This window comes from Elaeis guineensis, chromosome 9 (genome assembly GCF_000442705.2).
Source record: "Elaeis guineensis isolate ETL-2024a chromosome 9, EG11, whole genome shotgun sequence".
In the NCBI taxonomy this organism is placed as follows: domain Eukaryota; kingdom Viridiplantae; phylum Streptophyta; class Magnoliopsida; order Arecales; family Arecaceae; genus Elaeis; species Elaeis guineensis.
Genome location: NC_026001.2, coordinates 8451810 through 8476793, shown reverse-complemented (window position 1 = coordinate 8476793; position 24984 = coordinate 8451810). Strand labels below are relative to the sequence as shown.

The following is a 24984-nucleotide window of genomic DNA, read 5'->3' as shown; positions in this document are numbered from 1 at the left end:
ATTCTCTCAAAAAATGATTTATAGGGACTCCTACATAATCCTCTACATGATCAATTTTTTATGTGCCACGAACCCATAATTCACCTATGCTAGCGGGCCCTAAATGTCTCCCCCCTCCCCCACTCAAACCCTATTCCCTCCCGATTCTTCCTTCCAGCCACCCTCCCTCCACCCCATTCTCCATCATCATCTCCGGCATCCTTCCTTATCCATCTTTTTCAGGCAAGCCTCCTTCCTCTCTGGTCGGATGTGTCCTCTATGTGCCGATCTCATCGTTTAATGGTTTGCATGAAAAGGCCATGGCACCTGCAACGGATCCACAACTCAAGAACCGAACTAACGACCATCACGGTCGAGACCATCCTCTCCTCCTTTCCTCCTTCCCTAAAGATGGGAGGCCATTGATTGCTGCGAAAGCCGCTCCTCCCCATCTTCAGGTGGAATCAGTCGCTCTTTGGTAATATATCTTTCTTTGTTCTCTTTCCCTCTTTCTCCGGTCGAACCCCACTATTTTTTTTCTTCTTATATCCCTCAACCACTCTTCCTCTCCAACCCGATCAATCCTAACCTAACACTCTGAAACCCTAACCCTAGCGCTGTCCACCACCTTCCTACCCTCGAATCGTGGCCCTAACCCTAACCCTAACCCCAACCGTAACCCTCACCCCATCCCAACAATCCTCTCCCCGACCCCAACTGAACCTTACTCTGATATTCGGCTCTCCCTCCAATTGAAAATCATAGCTCTTCTTTGTTCTCTTTCCTCAATCGACCCCCCTCCTCCCGGCCCCTTTTTTACTTCCTATATGCTTGAACCACCCTTCATCCCTGATCCAGATAACCCTAACCCTAACACTCACCACCACCATCCCTTCCTCTTGCCCACCACCGGAACCCTAACACCATCTCCACTGGAAACCCTAGCTCTCTCCACCAAAAACTATCATCCTAACTCTGACCCTAGCCCTTACCCTAACCCAACCGGCCATCCCAACCCTAATCGGATACAAACCTATCCACATTTGGCCTAACCCAATTACTCATCCTAACCCTAACCCAAAATCGAACCCTAAACCCCAATCCTAACCCAGCTAAACCATCTTCCAAAAACCAACAGCTGAATAACCTGAAACCCGATAACCCACCACTCGATAAATCGAACCCGATAATCCGAATCCATATATCCAAATCCACTGATCCGAACCCTTTAAGGCCCAAAGAGTACCCAAATCCTATAGCCCTAAACCCAATCTGGATGCATCTGGACTCCTCCTGCATTGTGCACATCTGTGCACAAAGCTGTCGACTTTCACAGCACCATTGATCGTGAATGCTCCACAGTGATGCTCGGAATGGATAGCGCTCATACAGCAACGTCCCCAAAACCTCACCTCCATGTGATCAGCAGTATTGTAACACATGATCCTTCATCTTCCACATGATGCAGCATGGAAGAGGAAGCTCAACAGCAAACCCCATTGACTGATTAAAAAAAAATACTAAACTTACTAAATCCTCCTTCTCTCAGATGATGCAGTAAGGATTCGGATGCTGCAGCATACCTGCAGCAACCACCCAATAGTTATGAGATATAGAATTGAAGATACAATCTACTATACGTTAAAAAAAAAAACTTAATACTAAAAATCTTCTCCATGCACGGTCCTATCATCTAGAGAGAAATATATAGATTCTCTCTATCTTCCTCTACTGACCAATCCCCTCCATCATCTTCCTTCGTGACTCCTTGTAACTCTCCATCCAAATCACCATCATATTAGACTGCCAAATCGATCTATTGTTTTTTCAACTATCTATTATCCAGCAATCTGGATCTACGATTCAGATGAAATCACCAGAAGATCCTGTCTCCCTCTTAAACCAGACTCTATGGCCCAACAAGTGGGTTCTGCCATCTTGTAAGTGAATTTCAAGCACGTGATTCTGGTATAATTTTTTTCTTTTAATATATCAACCATTGGTTAGATCAGACAGCAGACAAGACCTAGCAAATGACTTCTATCACCGGCATGCAGATTTGAATAATTTTTTTAATAATTTATTCTCATTGTATAACATTTTAAATTTTATCCTCATTCATTACATGATCTTTTAAATTTTATCCTCATTCTTTGATATATGTGCAAACACAAAAAATGAGCCATTGGGATACGTGACAAATAAATTAGATTCCATGTGGAATACTAAATTTAATTAATTTTTTTAATAATTTATTTTCATTGCATGGCATTTCAAATTTTATCCTCATTCATTAGTCACATTTTATATTCTATCTTTATTTTAAATTTTAAATTTTAAATATAAAAAAAAATAAATCATTGGATGGCTGACACATGATAAATAAATTGAATTACATGTGAAATGCTAAATGTGCGATATTTATCAAAGAAAGTACTGACTTTCCTTTTATATATTTTTCTTTCAATAACGGTAATCTCATTGTATATTTTTATCGTGCAGGGTCACGATGCAAAATAATAATCGTTATCATATTATAATAGCAGAATTATTATTTTGGAAGTTACACATTTCTCGCACTAAAATATTCACACGGGATGCCCATGAAGAAGGTATGGAAGACAGAGAGGAATGGAAAAAAAAACGAAGAGTTAATATCTCTATCATCCCGTGCAAGAGAAAAACTAAACACTAACACGCGTTGGTTGGTAGCTAGCTAGCACACGATGGCTCACATGTCACCCACATAAGCTTGGTGTACCGCACCAATCCCCTGCAGCCACGGGAGACTTGTGCTGCACGCAGAAGAATTATTAGTTGGACCAAAATCACCGTGGACCACTAATAATTTATTAGTTGAAGGGAGGAAAAAAGAATTAAATATATATGTTGTTATTACACATTACAAAAAAAGTTAAATGATTAATGCTTCATGGTGAACCTCATCTAACTAATAATTTTATGCTGAATTGAATGAGCGGATGCTACAAAATAGCACCCATAGCGCAATAGAGAGAATAGACATAGGACACAAAAACAAGCAAAAGCACTTGATGCACAATTTTTATAGCATCTGGCATTATCTAAAAGAATACACAATAATTTTGCCATTGTTGCGACATTAGTATCATCCTACTGGAATGGACGTTAAACCAACCATGAACCGTAAAGATATATGTTAATATGTGAATATGACAAACAAATAATTTCATATATTTGCATCAAGGCCTGCTCCATTTTATAACAATAGTCAATTATTTTATTTTAGATAAATCTAGTCAAAAACTTCACGTCCACAACATGAAGGCGGATGCCAACTCCCCAAGCTAAGATCGGTTGGCCAATTTCATGTTTATCTTAGCAGAATTTATCGTATATTCATTGATTGCTTTATAATATGATTATTTCATTGCACAACCAATGAAGGCAAACCCATGATTATTTCATTGTGCAACCCAAAAGCAGCCAACGATCCATCAACAATGAAAAAAAGGGGAAAATGAAAGAGATATAATCTTCTCATAGAAAACAAAAGCATCAGTTTATTGCAGAGGAAACACAGCAAAATGCCATGCATGACACATGGCATGTGGGACGAAGACAAACTAGAGCCTAATTCTCTTGACATCACCCTCTGGTACATTTGCATCATTCCCATTGCCCCTGATCGGATTTGCTGCTACGCTCGTTACCTACATGAAAATCCTATCCCTAATTATCTGAGATATAACCACGTATTTATAAAAATCTACAGAACAGCTACTGATGCAATTCAGCAATATCAAACGTCATTGCCAGATTGAATTAAACGTTGACAGAATTTAGGTCACATAAGTGTTTGATTTCTCTTTTATTTGGATATAATTGAGAGCGATTAAGAATAACCGAGCTTACAGTTTCATCAGGAACAATAGCATATCTTTCAGATGGCGAAATCCAGACCTTGCCTATCAGACACAGGAAAGCAGCATGAGTAATTCTGTTAGAAGACCTATAGTAAACATCACAATATCTCTAGAATAACTAGTACTGAAGTATCTCAACCTGTCAAATCCACTTTCGAGGATGCTAGTTCCTTGCAACCAGACCCATCCGCACTTAAAACCTCGATCATCTTGGGAATGTTCCTTCAGGTTACCAACAGAAAGTGTTAATGATGAACTTTTCTTATGAAATTGTGGTTCTTAATGGATGCATCATAACTAACCAACTTTTAGTGATAGTGTTAAACTTTTCTACATGAATCGTGGTTCTTAATTGATGTATCATAACTGACCAATTTTTTTTTCCATTTTCATAAAGAAACGATATTTTTGAGGCAGAGTAACAAGTGAATAAAGACAGCATCATTTGTAAACAGATTAGAATTAAAATCCTAGACGTTGAACTTCCCAATTCAGCAGAACATGTCAATGAATAAATGTGCATACACTTAAAATAGGGAACATGAGAAACAAATGCAAGCATTACCTTGGTAACTGGGGTTAGCAAGATTGTTCTTATTTTGCTACATATGTTCCTATCCAGAGTCCAGGTTTCTGAAATAGTATTTTCCAAGCATGCAACACTAGCACGATCAGACACTGCTTTGGTTTCACTTCTACTACCCCAATAAATAAAGCTCCTTATCTCATTGGCACCATCCTGGCCTATGCTATACATCATCAAACCATCATAAGAGATCTCTCCTCCATTTGTCCATTGTTATTACTGTTGACCTTTCTCTTTATTCCATGGTCTTCCATTTTACCTGTCAACTCCTGAGCGCCCTCATATCTGCTATGCCCAAGCTCATGGGACCACTTCATCACACACTCAAATCCATAAATACAAAATGAGGGTCTGAGTTCCCTAATAATTTTTAGAGACCTTTCTAACAAAATATACATGTAGGCATCCTCATCTTTGTGATGCTCGTACTCGCAGGACCAGTTCCTTGCCTCAATTCCATAATCTATATAATAATGCTAAACTTTTTACTGCTTTATCAATATTTTCTCAATCCCTATAACATCTAGCAAAATTCCTAAATGATTGCAGTTGCATCTCCACTTCATTCATCCAACCTGAGCTTAGCATGGACGTATCACTATTTCTTCACCCATGCTAGAACAGACATAGAAAGTCAAAGTGATTTGCCCAGGGAAACTCGTCCCTTAGTTCCATTAAATCCTCAACTCCATGTATATTGCTAGAAAAGTTGTACTGCATTGACTCTATCCTGATCAATCTGTAACCTATTGAATGTTCATTTCTTTAAACTACTATAGATACCTCCAAACTAATTTCGACTACTTTTTAACATGCTAATTAGAATCGCTAGAGTTGAAAGCACGCTCTCCTGGATATCATCAATTAGCACATTATATAAAACAAGCATGAAAAAAGGGGCTTATGCCATAAATAACTCCCCAGTCCTTCAGAATAATCCATGTTTTCACCTCTAAAAAACATGATTCTTATACCACTCCCACAATGCTCCAATACGATCTTCTCAACAAGCATCATTTGTTGGATTTTCATCTTTGACCTAAATGACTTACCATCCTAGCATTTTTTTTTAAACAATAATAATCATAAATCTTCTAACTAGTTTGATTTTTATTTTACCGAAGTATGCTATGAGAAATTTGAAGCATACAAATCTACTTTAATTTCAGTAATGAAGACTATAGAGCATTTTACATCAACATTTCAAATGTCAAGTTCATTTACAAATAATAAATTTGGCATTCTTAATGCCAAATGCATCAGAGACAAATAACAAAGTACAGTTGCTGGCTTGTCTGGGCATTTACTCTTTCCAGAGCAGCTACATTAGCATGGCAGTCTCAATTTGTCAAAAGATTATTTTTCCCAAAGAACTGTTAAGCAATACTGTATTCAGTGAGCAATAAAGAGGATTAAGTTCCAACTAACTAGTTATTGATTTTCCTTTATTGTCTTAGTTCAAAAACTATGCTAACATTTGAAATTCAGTGTGGCATTGCTCAATTGCAAATATGATCTTAGATCCTTAAAAAAAAAAGAGCAGAGCTACATTAAACATCAGCACTATCAAAAATGTCGGAAGTCCAACAGCAGTATTATCTCTCAACTACCTACAAATAGAACCAGGATTTTAGTTACTACCAAAAGAAGGATAACACAAATCAAGCCAGGATTTTTAATTATTACTAAATCATCAAAGTATAGCACAAGTCACTATTTCAAAAGTTTTGACAGCTGCAAATGCAATTACCGGTCAAAAATATCTCCATGGCCAAGCTGTCCACTAGTACCCCTTCCCCATGAAAATACGTTTCTTCTTTCGGTAAAAGCAAGAGTGTGCCTCCATCCACATGAGATTTGAACAACTTTCTGCAGACAGGCCAGCAGAAAATAATTAGGAAATCTAAGAGTTTTAGTCTTAGATAACACCTCAAGCTACAACCATAATTAATAAGATTTAACCCAATTACTTGGGGCTCACTTTATTAATCTGTCTTCACTTTCATTTTTATTAAAGGCTAATACAGCAAGCTATCACTGAAGAAATAATTCCAAGCGCTCAATTTAACATCAGATGAAGATAAGGCACATAAGTGTTTTAAGAAATGACAGTATACCTGTTCGTCTGGAAATTTAACTTCTACTGGAGAGCAGTGATCAACATTATCACCCACACCAACTTGTCCAAACTAAGCAAGAAAACATATCGGGACCATGAGCAACAAATCAAAAGACTCTAAAAGTTGTCATAACAATTAAGAGTATAAAGAATAAGCCGTTAAAAAATATATGTATCAGTGGTCATTTACAAAGAAGGAAAAAGCATGTACTCCAGCCGTCAATCCCCTCTGCTTTTGACACTTCTTGACTCATTGTACCTTGCCCATTATTATATGTGATGTTGATAATCGTGCATATGAAATGGGCATAGGCAAACATGTGCCACCAATATATGAAATTTCGAATTAGCTAATCAAATCTCCAGTATTGCATTTGATGTAATATAACTTATATATAGGTTGTCAAACTAGAGGCTGCAAATCTTGTCATACCTGGCCACACCAAAGTACAGAACCATTCAGACATGATTCAGCTTTGGGGTAATAAAGAATGGATTCAGAATCCAGTGTAATGCAGAAAATTCACCAAATTTCTGAAGACTTCGTGGGGCAAAATCTTGAAATGCTAAGAGTGAAATATGTAAATTTTGGTTTTGTTTCCTGCTCTTTTTGACTGCTGCATTGAGGTCCATAAATTAGTTGAAGATGAATAGTGACTTCATATTTGAAAAAAGCTAGTTTCAAGTTTTAGGCAGGTATAAATCCTGGCAAGAAAATTGTTTTTAGATTCAAAGATCATCCATCTAGGTAAGACATCTTACATTTTGATAAAGCGATTATGAATATTAAAATCTCTACAGCAAGAACTAGGGGAGTTTCTATAAATATCTCAGCATGGAAAACAATTAAGCACTTATTTTAAGCACTCCAACAAATAAAAATGTTCTTGTTTCCCGCTCACTAATTGCAAATAAAACAACGAACAAGTTATTGGCTCAGTGACCATAAAGCATGTATTGAAGATCATTATGGATACAGCCGTCTACCTGCTGATCAATTACTAACTGCATCAGTATTCTCATAAAATGAAAGAAGTCGAAGATTGGCTTTGTTGAAGGAGCTAAGCAATTGTCTTTCTGAACCAATAGATCTTAATAACTAGTTTGATTTAACTTACATATCTGGCATCTTAGGAGTAGAAATAAACACAAGTTCAACCATAAGTATCAGACTAGTTGAAATAAACAAGCTATGACCTCAACTTTCTAATATGCATAGTGCTCCACACTATCCATTCTAAAGTTTTTCATATCTGCATATACATTCATTTCACAAGCAACAGCAAGGAAAATAAAGAGTAACATATGAATTAACTAATCAATGACTACAGAACTGATTGGTTACAGAAGACAAACATAGATTGAGAAATAAGAGAACCTTATTCCATCCCCATCCATAAAGCCTTCCATCTGATGTGAGTGCCATTGTATGTCGCCATCCACCTGATATCTAAAGACAAACAAACCAAACCACCGAGTAATCAGAATTGTGCTAAATTCACTCCAACATTGATGTTACACATAGTTCATAACTACGAATGAAACAACTCAAAATTAATCCTTTCTTCTTCTTTATACCATTTTTAGTATAGAACACGAACAATAATAAGTCTAACAGATAAATATGATAATGAATTAGCCATACTAAAATACATGAGAAATCAATCTGTCATAATAATATATCAAATGAAGACAAGCTTTCCCATTTTTTAATCAGATTTCTAGGTATCAAGAACTTCAGGAAATGATTAATTCTAGTCAAAAAATGTATTGGTTAGATCTTTAGTGATATAATCATAACTGTGAACTGAGACAGATCACAAGCTGGTGCTTATATGAAAATTGAGACTAAATGACATGAATACGGACGTCCTCCTACTGATTGGCACATTAGTTCTTATAAAGAATGAAACTAAGACAAAACAAATTCATCAGCTTCTAGAAAAATAATAAAATGAGAGATGTTCTTTCAAGTTGCAACAAGTATAAGCACTTATTGGCTATCAATTTTCCACATTCCACAAATTTTCAGCAACTAGAGACAAGATTAACAATGTTTTTATTGAATTCTAAATATTCTTTCTAAAGGATAAATTTCATTATAGAGAGGATAAATGCCAAGGAAAAAGGTCGTACTAATGTAGAAAGAAACAAGAGTTTTCACTCTCAACAGTTGCACATAAAAAAGTTGGTGTTAATCCATTAACCTTTTACAGCTTCATAGATAAACTAGCAAACATCAACAGAGAAGCCTTGTGGTGCATGCTGAATGAGGATCATGTAGCAATAGTTGGTCAGGGTGGTTAAAGCAGTGTTACATGCTTGGTATGGATATGAATGAGTTATGGTATAAAGGTTCAACAACTAATGGATCAAAAACATTGAAAGAATATGCTGTTCAATGGAATTTGATGTCAATGAAACAAGATACATCTTGCTTTGAAGAATAAGACTGAAAAACTTGATATTCCATAAATTTTGTAAATGGCCTTATGAATTCAGTATCTTCTTATATAATTTTATGATATGGAAGACATGTAGGTCATAGACTCTAATCATCCTTAAAATAATATTGACTTAGGGCAGTAACTTGCTCTAGAAGACTCACTGAGCTGACCATGTCTTGAAGAAGGTCAAGTTTCAAGAAGATATTCTTTATGTAAGTATTTACCACTTAAAAATATGACCTTTTAAAATTAAGAGAGCCTGAGAATTTGTATTAAGCAATTTATTCTCCTTTCACCATAATTGCAATTACCAAAATGTCCGAAAGCATTAAAAGTAATGGAAATATAGGTATGAAAAAACAAGAAATATGGTGAAAAGCAAGTATAAAGACCAGTATTTTGTAAATGACAAAAAAGTAATTGAAGGTTGTAACAGGTTATCTCCTTTTAAAGTATCATGTTACAGCTAATTGACAGCTTACAGCTTGACATGAAAGGTTAACTTTACAAGACAATCAAATTGCAAAAAAAGTAAGAAAATCTGGAATTCAACTCGTTTGAATGGTAGGTTTACTGGTTCTTCCCCTTATTGGATTCATAAGTCATGGATGAGCAAAGCATGAACTTTCCCATGACATCCATTCCCTTGTCAACACCTATGGAATGTGAAATTGCAAAAATAGACTAAATCTTTGTGGAGTGCCAACAAGGGTTCCCTCTCTCTAAAACAAGTGTACAGAATGTGTTTAACATCCTTACAAGTAATTGAAAATATTTAATTTTAAGTGGCATAAAAAAATAGATTGAAGAATCATTCAAATTAATATGTTAGTTAGAACCTGAGAAATGCAACTATCTTTTAATGCTTCCAACTGATGCGGAATAAGATGATCCTCAAAGTCCCCATGCCCTAATTGACCATATTTGCTCCATCCAAATGTGTATAAGCTCCCAGAGGCAGACGCAGCTATTGTATGACGCCACCCACATGCAACAAGCACCATCTTCTGCTCCTAGATACATATGATAAATGAAGCCAAAAACATCAGTAACCTCAGAAATCCATAGGCACAAGAAATTCACAAAAAATAATGCTGGTGTAACACTAGATTCAAATTTCAATAAATAATGCTAATACAATTTGCAATAGCCATTTGTATATATGATAAAAGGAGGCAAAACATTGACAATATCTTATTTTTTCTCAGTCGCCCTTAGAATATTGATCAGGAGGATAACCAAACTCAATATGGATCACTTAGGCACTACAAATAGCACTGCATGGGTCCAGGAGCCAAATCCACCACATTAGAAAACCAAGTCACAAACCAAACTTCCGGAGGCCATAAATTGGTCATTCAATGTCCGATTTTGATAATCTTTTTTAAAAAAAAAAATTGGATAGTTTTTCAAGATCTAAGATGTGACGTCCATCCGGTAAGGGGCAGCGCCTCCAACGATTGAGCCAAAATTTTTTCGTTTAGGACTCGAAATAGGCCGGTCAACTTGAAAATTTCTTTTCGGATAAGACTTTGACCGAACGTAGATTCCAATCTAAAAAAGAATCCGATAGAGCTCACATTAGAACTAGAGAAAGAAATCCGACCCAATTTGTGTAATGACGGATCTTGTTATCATAAATAGAGAATATGTACCTCATTTTTAATGAATAAAAAAAATAAAGAGAGAAAACAGACTTGAGCCCTACTTTCAAAAATTCTTCCCTTCTTCTATCTTTTTCTTTTGAGATTCGAGTTGAGCGGATTGAAGAAAATCTTCCCTCCTCGATCAGATCAAATATTGACTCAAATAGTCATTCAACTGCACAGCCCACAACCAAATCTCTAAGGTCAAGAGTATGCAATCAGAAGCTTAGCCATTCTTAGAACATAAGGATACCAAATATTAATAGAATTTTTAAGTTCGTGTTCACACATCATGATCATATGTTGAGTACAAAAGTTCCAGGCTTCCAGCATCTACGTATGTGTTTATAAAAGTAGACAAGCTTTGTCATTTCTTGTCATTAAGTTGTGGTAGGGCACATCATCTTGGTAGTGCTAAAGAGAGGATAATGACAGTGAGGTGACCACTGACCGATATATTTTTGTAGTGATGAAGCTCATATTCTTTCCTACGAAAAAAAATTGTTCATGTTGCTACTCGAGATCTAAAATAAGGGCTGAGGAAGAATGAGCATAAAATAAAGGATTACTTAACCTAACAACAATATTAGCATATTCTCACAAAGCTGAACTTCCTTTCTCACTTCATGTCAGCAAGTTTTACATGAGTTTTACAAAGCATTTCAGGTGATGACAACTATGGACTTTAACCAGACAGAATAGTTATATGTATAGATACCTTTGATGGTTATTGGATTTAGGAGAACAATATCTCGATTTGCTCAAATCTCTATTGATTGTAGATCCAATTAATCGACATCAACAAACTATTGCTTCACTCATGATCTCTCCATTCCCTCATTCATCATCCACTCTCTCTGTGATGATTCGGACAATGAGGATGAAAATGGGGATTGGCCAACTCCTACAGTTCAAACATGTGCCCCATCTTCCTGAAAAGAAAGTTAAGAGAGAGCTATGTATTGCAGTTCAAGATCTGAAAACACCGGCATCCATGCAATCGCATCCCTCAAACATCATATAATTTTGATGCTAATCAGGGATAGGTCATAACTATGAATTCAGAATCACTTCGTGAACTCAAGACCACACCTAGCTCTCAATATGGAGTCTTGCAATTACTGGAATAATTATTCAAGACTCAAATGACAGATATCCAAGCATGATGACTCATACACTATTCTATATCTCCATGAATCTAAGAACTTTTGCTTGCATTGTATCATTTAGTTCATATAATGGACCTGAAAATGAGCAGTTCAAGACTGAATCGAACTTTCGATTGATCCAGGGACTTTGGATCCTATGGACAAAGATATGGTCCCTATGAACCCCATTGAATTTCATTTAGAGGGGAAACCCTATAGAGATCATATTAATTCTTATCAAAGAAAGACAGGTTTAACTGAAGCTGTTCAAACAGGCATATGTCAAGAAACAAAAAAAAAAAAAAAAGGTACATGATCCCACTTTAGTTCTTTACCATAATCATACAAATATTTTTTACTGAAAATGGAGGAATGTATATATACAAATATAAAAGTGGTATTCAATCACATAAGACACAAAAACAGAGGCGGAAAAGCTAGCAGAAAGGTGTTCTTAGAGGAAAACTATGTCACAGGTGGTCTTTGAGACAGGAGAGGAGGGTGGGCTCTGAAAGGGCCCAAAATTAATGCCTGTACTATAATGGTATTCTACAAGAAATCTATATGTCAGATATGGTCTTCAAGAGAAGAGAAGAGGGGCAGCCTTAATGTTGTACTACATATGCTTTTCAAAATTTGTTTTGACTTTGTAAAGAAGAGGTTCTGGATTTTGAATCTTGGATGATGTGATGTGTTGCATTTTTATAGTAATTATTATTATTAGTTTTTAATGATTTTGATGTTTTTGATATAATAAAGTAACACAATGATCAATCTAATAAATTGGTATAATAATTAACTTAATAAACGTAAGAACCTGATATATTTTATGTCAATTGCAGGTAATTGAGCTAGGTCACACCTACTTGGGCTTAACCATGTTGTAAAGGTCAAATTAAGTGAAATTGATTGAGTCTAATTCCGCAGGGTTGGTCATTCGGAGTCATCAGGGTCTTGCATCAAAATTAGAGTTCACCTCAAAGCAGAATAATCAAATCAAGTCATAAATGGACCCCACACCTCATCTTTGTTGGCGCCATCAGCCGGAAAAGAAACCAGGGGTGCAGGAAACAAATCAAGCAATTAATCTCTCTCATCTAATCAACCAATCTTAATTCTGGACACTTTGGCATGAGGACCCCTGAAAATTAGAAGGTCAAATTAAGTGAAATTAGTTGAGTCCAATTCAGCAGGGTTAGTCATCCAGAGTCATCAGGGTCTTGCATCAAAATTAGAGTCCACCTTAAAGCAGAATAACCAAATCAAGTCATAAATAGACCCCACACCTCATCCTTGTTGGTGCCGTCAGCCAAAAAAGAAACCAGGGGTGCAAGAAACAAATCAAGCAATTAATCTCTTATCTAGTCAGCCAACTTTAATTCTAGACACTTTGGCATGAGGACCCCTGAAAAACAAGCTACAAGACTCCAAATTGAGCAAGACCTGATCCTACAGAATTCTAAGAGAAGCAAGAAAGGAACGTAATTATGAAATTGAATTTGGATTCCAAATAAGGTGGCTACATGAGGTTGAAGCTGATTGTAATCACCATATTATGATTTTTATATTTAATCCTGATCATGTAGAGATGTAATTGTTGTACAAGAAGATATAGAACAAAATATTTTGATTTCGGATTCGTAGATTGAGAAGCTCATCAAATTCTGCATTTAAATCGATCGTCGATAGAGATAAGAATCTCGATACATGATCACCATTATATATGCTATTTTATCGTTGGTATTGTATCATTCATTTTGCATCGTTGAATTCATGATCGATGATTTTGCTACGCTTGAGACATCGTTATTTGCTTATATGATTTTTAAGCATGAGTATGTTATGTCAATATATATGTATCGGTGATTGATGGCATGTATATGGATATGATATATTTGTCTTGATCACACTACAAATTAAAATTGATTAAAGAAGTCAAAATATTATAATTTCATGAAAATAAAAAAAAAAAAGAGATATGGTTTGGACTAGCCTTGTCATGTGGAGCAGCCTGTCAGGAGCTTATTCCTGGGATAGCCCGCCAGGAGCTTATGCTTGGGACAGCCTCGACGGACTTATACGTGAATCAGTTGGCCAGGAGCTCATGTCTGGGACAGCCCACCAGGAGCTTATGCCTGGGACAGTCCCTCACGGGCTTTCGTACGTGGGACAGCCGGCCAAGAGCTCATGCCTAGGACAGCCTTGAAAGGCTTATGAGTGAAAATTTATTCGGATGGAGACTGAGGTATAGACTTGGTTAGTCCAAAGCCAGAAAGAAAAGTTAAAGATCATGTGATTATGAAAAGAGAAATAGAAGACAAGACATGAAATTAATGCTGAATAAAAGTGTTTCACCCATTAATATATGATGATGCATCTCTTTTGACAAAACAGATAATTTATGGATGTTTGCAATATTCTGGATATTGAACATGAGATTTTATGTTTTATTGCTTATCTTTATTTTCAAATTATATTATTATACTGGTATGATATGTGAGATTCTTACTGGGCTGTAAAGCTCACACTCCTCTATTTCTCTTTTTCTTCTCAGAATTACAGGATGCTCATGGTTGGCTATGGTATGGATTTGCGAGTAAGCGGATGCATAGATAGAGTGTCATGATACCTGATCAGAGGATTGAAAGAATTTCATTTGTAATTATGCAAGTTTTACTAATTATTATTGAAATCAGATATTATAGATGTTGAGGTTGTAATGAATTATTTTTGGCTTTGCATATTTTTTAGGACTTGCTCTAAGGAGTGTGCGGCCATCATGTATCCGATCCGGGTGTTGGATTCGGGGCGTGACACTGATAACAATGTTGGACACAACAGGAAACACCCGATACACCCAGATTCTTCCTAGTTTTTCTTGACGCAGAGACCTGATATGACAACCAATTTTGGATGGCAAGGAGCTATCTTGGAAAGGATTAAATGGTAGGAAATCAAAATCCAAAGTGATTCTGCATGAGGAGCAAACTTGGAAAGAATTGGGACCAATTCTTAGAAGACCTGATTTGGGCAGCTGAAACCTTACTTTATTTTTGTAGATTTTGTGGACCCTAGAAGGCTGAAGAAGGAAGAAATCCTTCTCCTTTGATTAATCACGCCTCCTTTCTTCCTTTTACTATGGAAATCAGAATAAAATCAAAAAATTTGGAGTGGCATAAGGAGTAGATGGCTGGTGGTTGCTTAAAGCCTATCCAAAAGAGAGAAGATTCTATACCAAATAAGAAGAATTATACATGGAATAAAACTATGAGAAAAATACCACCTTAACCCTAGCCCTAGCCCTATTTAAGGGCTCTAAAACACCAACAAGCAAGGGGGGAGAATCATCTTGGAAAGCTGGAAATCAAGCAAGGAGTTTTGAGTACCTGAGAGATTTGAAGAGAGGATTCATTCGACTCTGCAATTCCTTCTGAGTTTTTAATTTTTTCCCTTGTTTACTTTGAATTTATTTTCTAGAACTCATTATTAGGATGATTTTGGATTTTTATTTGAGTAAACTTGAGTTTGATTTTGATATTATGAGGAGCCAAATTTCTAGCAAGGGTACCTGATGTAGCTTGGATTTAATGTAAATTTCAGAATTTTGTATTAATTTTTTTTATTAATGTAATTGCTTGTTATTTGCACTTAATGCTTTTAGATATTATTATCTTTGGTACTTGATTGATTTCGATTTATAATTGGCACTGGGAAGGAAGATTATAAATTGGAGTTAATAACAAGCATCACAAGAATAATAATTAGAGCGGGAGCAGAAGATTTGACCTATGGAATCTTGAGAACAATCACTGTGCTTAATGAATTAATTGAAATCTATTTTACTATTGGGAGATAGATTATAGGTTTTAATTAGTATCTTTAATAAGTCTCGGGAGAGATTATTAAATAATTTAGGATTATTGATCCTTGCATTAATAATTAAATTTGAATTATTAATCGGAATAGCTGGAATTGATAATTGGTCCAAGTGGAATCAAATATACCCTAGTGCTTTATCAATCAAATTTTGATTCAGTTTTCATTGAGTTCTTTAGAGATAATTTTAGCTATAGTTAAATTTATTTTCTATCGTCATTCAGTTTCGATCATTCAGATATTAGTAAAATTAGCGTTCATTTTTAGTAATTAAACTCAGTTCTCGTGGGAACGATCTCTTATTCATCATTGTATTACTTAAGTGATTCGTGCACTTGGGAAATAGGCTATCATGGCACATTGCAAAGTATTTGAATCTAGATAATTTATCGCAAATGCTTCTCCCTCCCTTTCTCTTAGAGAGAGAGAGAGAGAGAGAGAGAGAGAGAGAACAGGAAGGAAGGGAGGGAGGGAGAGATTAGATCATATCTTTTAGCATAATCATTTTCATGATTCTAATATAAATATAAAGGTAGTCAAGAAACAATATGGAATTACAGTTACCAACTAGAGCCCAAAAAGGGGAAAAATCATCACAAAGTTCCTTACTCTAGAACTAAATTTCACTTAATAATGTCCAGAAAAATGAGTTGCAGATGTTTCAGAGAGATCCATTTGAATAAAATAAATTTAGATATGAGAAATTCTTAAACAGTAGGCAAAGAAACCTGATGTAAAATAATTGGGTGCAAGCATAACTAGCATCAGATCAAAGATAAGATCTTCAAGTCTGAACAAGTAAAATAAAACCCGATTCATGATTAAAAGTCTGAAGTGGTAATATGAATCCGATGCAAAAAATATTAAATGGGGAAAAAAACATACCTCTATAGCAGAAACTTTCTCTGGGACCAACCGGTCATTACGGTCACCTAAACCCAAATTTCCATACCGGCCCCAACCCCAACCATAGAGCTCACCATCTTCGGTAACTGCAGCAGTATGTTCAGCACCTGCTGCAACCATTTTGACAGCAATTCCCTAGCAATAAACCAAGGAAGGATACTCAAATGCATATAAGCCATTTCAAAGGAGTACTTTCACCTCCAAATACAAGTTAAAATGACATGCACTATATGTCATTCAATGTTTGGAAAAAATAATTTTACTTCATCTCATTTATTTAAAAAATAAATAAAAAAAAGGGAGGAGCTATCAGTTATCAGGCTGATCATGGCTTGTTCGTCTATCTTCAACCTTCTATGCAGCACTGTCTATTTCATTATAAAAAGAGGAAGAAATGTAGATCTTCTTAAGTAGGAATGTCACCAGGAAACAGAGTTGATATGAAGGAAGAGAACAAAAAGTTTCTCGGTTATAACGACTTGCAGGAGTTATGTGCAACCATCTTTAAATACAGAAAATATTCCCAAAAAAGTAAGAAAAACCTTGTTGGAAGTGAAAAATATGAGGGCTCATATGGAAATCATTGATCAAAATATAAAAGTTCCAGAAGCCTCTGATCAGGTCTGCAGCATTCAAATCAAGCTGTAGGAACTATATAAAAATATGACATATACTTTCTCAACCAATATGCAAAAGCAAACATTTTCTTGTTATATCAGTACAGTTGGCATCTCACACCCAGAATTAAACATAAAAGCTACATAACTAGTAATGATTTGAGAGACAGAGATTCGACTAAACAAATGTTAGGGACGACATTTTTTGAGAGGCGCTTTGCTTCGTTTCCTACAGTCAAACTTATCCAAGAGCTTAGTACAGAAACTAGATTACTATCATCTTTAATAAATCCAAAGTAAGTTGAAGTTATAATCATTAATTGATTATATACTCATAATTTTACAGAGAGATGATTTATCTAGCCAATCATGTCAAACATATAGGCAGCTATAGGAGACATTTCATGTTGTAAATCAAGTCATTTAGGACACAAGCAGCATCCTTCATGATATGCATTCCAAGCAAGGCATTAGGAAAGATGTACAGCCAATTTTACCTGAAAGGCTTGAATCCTTTGAGGCACAAGAGAATCTTCAGTGGTTCCAAGACCAAGTTGCCCATTTTGGTTCCGCCCCCAACTTCAACAAATCATTAGAACAAAATATGCAAATTTAGTGGAGTATAACACATTAAAGATATTTAATCCACAAAATCCTTCCAAACACAATCTGAGGGATCAAGGACAATAATTCTATTTTCTGTAAGTTATTCCTCCACAGAAAATTAAGTAGAAGATAATGAACTCAAGATCATTCATTAAACATGAGTGACGAGTCACACCATACTAAAAGGGACAAAGAGACTCCTCAAATTAGGATGGTTATTTGAGTTATTAATGTTCAATGCCACATTTAAACGAAATCGAGGTTTGGCTAAGATCATCTAAGAAGAGATATCATATAAATACAAAAATGTACAGTGAAACATATTTATGAAGCAAAAGATCCTCCATTATGTAATTGTTAGTACCAAAAAAGGACCAGCACTCAGAATTTTTCAATTTGTAGCATTGTTGACTGAAGATTTAGTTGTTTGTAGCATTGTGTTCGTCCCAAAATGTTGGGAGAAGATTTAGTTGTAGATCAACAGTATAATGCAGAAATATTGCGATTAGCAAAGGAAAGATATTAAGGAGACTGTGCCACAACATAATAAACTTGATACAGACCTTTGCACCTGCCCATCTACAGTGACAGCCAAACAATGGCTATCACCACAAGCAATTTGTTTAATCTTTAATCCTTGTAATGCTTTGATTGATTGTGGAGTAAAGACATCACTAGAGTTTCCATGTCCTAACCTTCCAAAATCACCCCTGCATGTACAAGAAGAGTGCAAATACTAAGAAAAACATTCATACAAGTTTTGCATTATAGATAATTTTAGCAATGCCACTTGGAATCAAACTGGAAGGTGAGTCCTCAAAAAACACATGGTTGAAAACATGGAATGCTGTATCAGCTCCAACCGGCCAATACAACCCATACTGTACCATACCAGTCTCATACCGGTAAGGTGTCTCATACCGCACCAACATTTGGTATGCCATCTTGCATCATACCGAACCGCATACTGTACTGCAATAGGATGGTACTAGTACGGGGTCCGTAACGACAAATCTTGGTTAAAACTGAATAACAAGGACACCGATAATTTGGTTTCTCAACTTCATATTGACCACATTATCTACTCATCTTCACTGAATACTCAGCTACTAATCTCATTTGACAGTTGGTTATAGAACTAAATTACAATTAGAACTTTTTCCAAGTACATGAAGAAAAAGAACGGTAGTCGAATGAAAAATAGTCCATAACTATTAAACATCTAGTAAGATGCATATTTCTGGATCCCTTGATATTAATCATAATTTATCATGGTCAAATAGGACCAATAATAACTTTGTAAACCTCCAAAATTTTGTAAATACTTCTAAGCATATGATACGAAATTATGAAGTCTCCAGTTTAAGTATATAAAAGTGATTGAGCAGCATGAAAAGGAATAACATCCAAGGCTCCTAGCAAGCTAATCTGAAAATTGATAGCATGGAAAAATAGATATATATAAGGTTAAAGAGGCTCAAATGAATTAGCAAAGATCAAAAGGTACCTATCAGACATTTGCTGGATAACGATTTGTTTATCATTGCCAGGTGAATAGCTGTGGATACAGATGTCTTGCATGCATATTCTAAGTGAGCAAATGAATCACAATATCACTCAAACATCTGCCTTTTTATATACACAAATTAAGCATGTCGTTATCATATGTAGACAATGAAAAAGTTGATTCGCTTTCTATTTTTGGCTGGCAGCAAATATGTATAGAACAGCATTCAACAAGTATACAGAACTCACGAAATTTAACACCAAATGAAATATATATCAATTTTCAGAACAACCCAAAACATGCAACAGCAAGCAACAACAATTTTAAAAACTGGCAACCCATAACAGAAATTGAACATACCATCCCCAGCTGTAAACTTGCAATTCTGGTTCAGAATATGCTGTTGTGTGATCAGCTCCACAAGTAACAGACACAATGCCTTGGCTATTCAATGCACTTAATAATGTCGGAAGATGTCGATCTTCAGCATCTCCATGGCCCAACTGTCCATCTTCCCCCCTTCCCCAAGAGCAGACCGCATTGTCAGCTGTTACATACCAGTCCACCAGCTAAGAATCTTGTAATTGATGCCATGATATGCGGCATACTTCCAAGTCAGCAAGAAAGGACTACCAACAATGGAGGTGATGGCCCCAACAAATAGTAAGGAAACAGTTATAAAGCTTATCTGTAATTCAAACAAATGATAATGATAAAACAAAGAAAACTTTCCAAAATAATTGTAGCCATATTGAAAGGAATGTTTTGTTCCCAAAGAGTTGGCCACAGAAGTGAAATCTTCAAATTCCAAAAGCCTATACAAGTTTTATTGAGGGAAAGATTGGGTTTGTTCCCAACCAGAAAAACCCATACAAGTTAAATTTTAGTATCTGTAAAGAATATCTTTCTAATGAACAACTAGCAAAGCAAAATTATATAGAAAAAATCAATTTACAAAATTTTGGACTTGCAAGGATACATATGACACTAAGGCTGGCAAAACGTGATCCGACCCTCAACCCAATCCATGTTCAACCTACCATAAGCAAGTTTGGGTTTGGGCTAAATAGGTTCATGTCATAAATGGATTCGGGTCATAAACAAGTCGACCCGGTTGGATTTGGATTTGACACATCCAACCCATTGAATATTCAGATCAGGTAGAGTCAGATAATCTATTTAATCCATTTAAGACATGTTTAATCTATTTAAAACATACTTAACATATTTCTATCATGTTTAACCTAACCCGCTTAACCTGTTTAACCCGTTAAAAACCCACTTAATATGTTTAACCCATTTAACCTAACTTGATCTATTTAATAAATGAGTCATATAAGTTGGATAAGATTACGTGTTTAATAAATAGGCAAGGTTCAATCTGGATTTTTGGACCTATTTAATAAATAGATTATGTTCAGTTGACAAATTTTTAACCCAACATGCATCAAACCCGACTCGTATCCGACCATGCCTCACATGATTGCCACCCCTATATGACACATATGTCTATACTAATGTATTCAAGCACCCATATAAAAAATACATAGACGCATGCATACTATGCGTATGTGTGTGCGTGTATAAGTGTATAGGAGTGGCAATTGGGTCAGGTCAGATCAGATGGGATACAGGTCGGGTCAAAAGCAGGTCCGATCAAAAATTCCTTCATCCAAACCCGACCTGCTTATTAAACAGATCAAAAATTTATATCTAAATCTGACATGTTTATTAAATAGGTTATTCGATTCGATCCACATAACCCATTTATTTAACAAGTCAAGTTAAACAGATTAAAAGGTTAAGCGGATTTTTCACAGGTTAAATGAATTTAAACGGATTAAACTGATTATATATGTTAGGTTAAACATGACAGAAATAGGTTAAGCATGTTTTAAATAGGTTAAACAAGTTTTAAACAGATTAAATGGCTTACACAGGTGAAATGAGTTACCAGACCTAACCCAACCCCAATATTAACAGGATTAAATGGGTTAAATGGGTCTGATATATGAAATTGAAAATCAATTTGAATGTTAAACAAGTTAAACAGATCGATCTATTTACAACACAAACTTATTTAGCCCAAATCTAAACCTGCTTATGGCAAGTCAAATATAGGTTGGGTCACATTTTGCCAACCCTGTATGCACATGCGCGCATGTGTATGTACATACCTATGTATGTAAGTACGTATCTACGTACATAAGTACATTTGCACGTACGTATGTTCATACATACATAAGTTTGTACATCTGTGCACATATATAAATACATATATGTATTCAAATACATATAGGTACACATCAAAATGCATATGTATATATGTAATTATGTATGTATGTATGTATATGTATATAGCATTGAATTATAGATAGATATTAACATGACATGCAGCAGAGCAGAGCATATTAAATATGGTTACTGCAGAAGATTCGAAATCATAAATTTAGCATAGAATATTATGTGAAGAAGTTTTCAAGTCAATTTCAACCGTGCGTATTGAACAAGTGGTAAAAGAAAATCGGATCTTTTTCACTGAATCTCAACCAGAATGTATCGTTAGATGGTTGAAAAGGGCCTCTTTTCTTGGAGCTAGCACAATCCAGCAAAATGCCCTCAACCCAAGTGGCTTAATATTTTCTTGATACAATTGAAGACTGATTATGAAATTTGTCGAGAAGAAACTTGAATCAACAGTGTAATATCATATGCGGCCAACTTTGTCTAATTTGCTGACGACATTAAGCTTCTCTCCACCAAGGATGTAACGAAGTTTTCAGTACCATCACGTAAACTAAGAAGCCTCATGCAATCTTCATGGGGTTGTTCCCTCGGATCGGATCTAGGTAAAGTCAAAAGGCAGCTAGATACCTGGCTCTCTTATCTAGTATTCATAGTTCATCTAAATCAGGTGCCGTGATCCTGGTCAAGATGAACCGAAACCTCGAGGATGGCCCAGCCGCAGTGAGAAAATTTAAGCTCAAGCGACCAAAAGCAGTAAAGAACTCGAGAATTTTAAAATCCTCATGAACCAAAAAGAAGACGGACACCACACGTAAAGCTCTCTAATCCCGTTTCGAAACGAAACTAATAGCATTTTAAGCAACCATAAGATGGGGGGAACAAACGAAAGAAATGAAAGAAAAGAAATTGGTACTGACAGAGAAGGGCGACGGAATGGCTGGCTCCGGCGGAGATAAGAACGACCTGGCGAGGATCCGATGCCGATGCCGATGCCGGTGCGGTCATGTCATCGGCGGCGCCCTCTTCTGCCATATCCACCACGACTCCCAAGAGAAAGGAGTAGAGGAGTTCGGGTTGGGGAATGGGAGGAAATATATCAGCAAAGAGAGAAATATATCGAGCACGGTGGGAGATCAAGAAAAATAACGAGTGGGTGGTTGGGTGGGTGGGTTACGAGTAGGGGAGGGAAGAAGCAGTGCCGCAGCGTAACCTGTGGAGAGGGCAGGGCGTCGAACGGAATGGAAAAGGAGAGAGAGCTGACGGCCTCCGCATTGAATGCGGGCGGGGGGGCATTCAACCATATTCGTACCGCGCGGTCGCCCTCGCTCTCTCTCCACCTCTCGATTCCCCACCACCGTTTCGCAAGGTCTTGTCGTTTTCCCCATCTTTCCCCTTCCGGACGGAGATCCCGTCACCGGTCCCCGGTGAGAACGTCCTCAGGGTCGACACACGGTGCTGCGTTTCTTGTTTTGGTCTTTTCCCTCTCTGGGAAGCAATGTCTAATAATTTATTGTTTATGCACTCCAAAATGAGCGAGTCGGCATATCTACGTATATAATATTTTGTATGGATCGGGATCTTCTACTATTTTGTGGAGAGGGTCGGATCATTAGTGATTCACAATATCAATGTGATTAAATAGTGCTTATTAGGATATTCTAAATATTACTGGATCCCACATCCATATAGCACTCATTATATATAGCTTGATTGGATAATAGATTCTCTCCAATCCATAGAGATAAAAAAAAATTCAGATTTATATCTCACCACTTCAAATTTAAGTTTAATATGAATTATATACAACAAAGAAGTCCTATTTAAGATTTGTTCTTTGTATAGGCAATTTTTACCTTACATTATAATAAATATATATAATAATTAATAAGAATTATTTTGTACAATGGTTAATAAAAAGATATATATGGGCATATAATTATGTTAACTAAAAATATATCATCAAACCAAATTAATGAATAATGGACGTGTGAGAAAAAAGCATAGATAATTTATGATCATGCATCTCAGGAAGCACTAATAGCTATGGATCCATCAAATAAATACTAATTTTTTTGATGGATCATTATTTTAAAAAAATAATATAATTAAAAATTTTTATTTGGATAGAAAAAATATTTATTTGGGTAAAAAAATTGTAAATATAATGAATAGGATGAACCGGAGGAAGGCTACACTTGAAGCCACCACATGGCATGATGTGAAGACACATGACTCCACCCGAAGGTGACTGGATCCGGTCGGTCACCTTCTTCCTCCCCTATTTTTCTCCGCAGGCTGAGGTAATTCTTCATTAATGTCATCGGAGTCCATTTATTGTGGGTCCGGGTTCAATTAAGCTTTGAACGCGATGCCTCACCGTCGGGACTGAGCGAGTTCAATTAGTACGTTCTGAGGCCACCGAGAGTGGTACTCTGCACGAGCCACCGTCGTGATGGCCCCGCTCGAAGCCGTGCATGGGCTCACCTCGCCCAGAGCCTTCAATGATTGAAGGTAGTAACCTCATGGAGACGAATAAAATTTTTACTAGTTCTACTTTCATCGCCCTGTCATCGCATTCTCCTCTGGTGGCAAAACCTTGGCACGCGATAGCCTTGAAACAAACTTGATAACTCACTTCCTTTATTGCGAGGAAATTGTATACTCTGATAGCACGTAGAACGGCAAACACATGGATAATTAATCTCAAAATCTCTCTCTCTCTGATATCACGTAAAACTATAAATACATTGACATTAATCTTAAAATTTATAGTTCTGATATATGTATATAGAGTGATATGCTGCTTGAAGTAGATCGATCTTGTCGATCCAATAACAAATATAAAGAAAACATATGATGGAAGGAATAAAAAAAAAAAAAATTCTCTCTCATACTTTGCAAAGGATGACACTTCTCCTCTCTCTTTCTACAATCCAAAGCAGCATCAAAAATCTTTTTAAATCAAGCATCGCATCGGTGAGATTCCTACTAAATTCAAAAATCAAAACATCACTAAAAACATATTTTAGAAATTTTAGAAAGAATACTTAAGTAGAATAATATTAGAATAGAGTCCTAATAGAAATAGGACAATCAATGATCTCAACATGCATTATACAAAGTGCAGGACATGAGGTGGTGTTGTCAATTTATGGAAATAATAACACTTTAATTGAGCACAGCTGGGTAAATTTGTCAGCCTAAAGAAATTGAATTGTCTCCATGATAGCCTTGTAGGAATGGACTACTTGAAGGACAATAATGGAACAAAAAAAAAACTCAACAAGAAAAATTGTGTGGTCTAGGATTTAGGTGCACATTGATTTCAGTAGATGGACAAGTTCATATCCAACCATCACGTGAGCTGATTTAGACCTAGATAACAATGATAAGAG

The 24984-nt window shown here is 36.1% G+C and overlaps 1 protein-coding gene across 7 annotated transcripts; it reads right to left on the bottom strand.

Annotated features, from left to right (window-relative positions):
• Positions 1 to 2487: 2487 nt before the first annotated feature.
• On the bottom strand, positions 2488 to 23045 carry LOC105051784 (ultraviolet-B receptor UVR8). 7 transcript variants are annotated; one of them, XM_073243150.1, is made up of 13 exons: positions 22764 to 23040; positions 22507 to 22614; positions 19703 to 19889; positions 18399 to 18545; positions 17727 to 17808; positions 16592 to 16747; positions 9876 to 10049; positions 7968 to 8039; positions 6588 to 6659; positions 6221 to 6339; positions 4024 to 4106; positions 3874 to 3926; positions 2488 to 2774 (listed from the first exon to the last, which is right to left on the bottom strand). In XM_073243150.1, exons 1-13 carry the CDS (start codon positions 22972 to 22974, stop codon positions 2718 to 2720), a joined length of 1521 nt encoding a protein of 506 aa, XP_073099251.1. In that variant the 5' UTR covers positions 22975 to 23040; the 3' UTR covers positions 2488 to 2717. The 7 variants fall into 7 exon arrangements, 5 of the variants coding, with proteins under 5 accessions (XP_073099251.1, XP_073099250.1, XP_010930684.2 ...); XM_073243149.1 differs by lacking the exon at positions 2488 to 2774 and adding an exon at positions 3401 to 3671 and having other exon boundaries at positions 9876 to 10043; positions 22764 to 23038; XM_010932382.4 differs by lacking the exon at positions 2488 to 2774 and adding an exon at positions 3401 to 3671 and having other exon boundaries at positions 22764 to 23034.
• Between the last annotated feature and the right edge of the window lie 1939 nt (positions 23046 to 24984).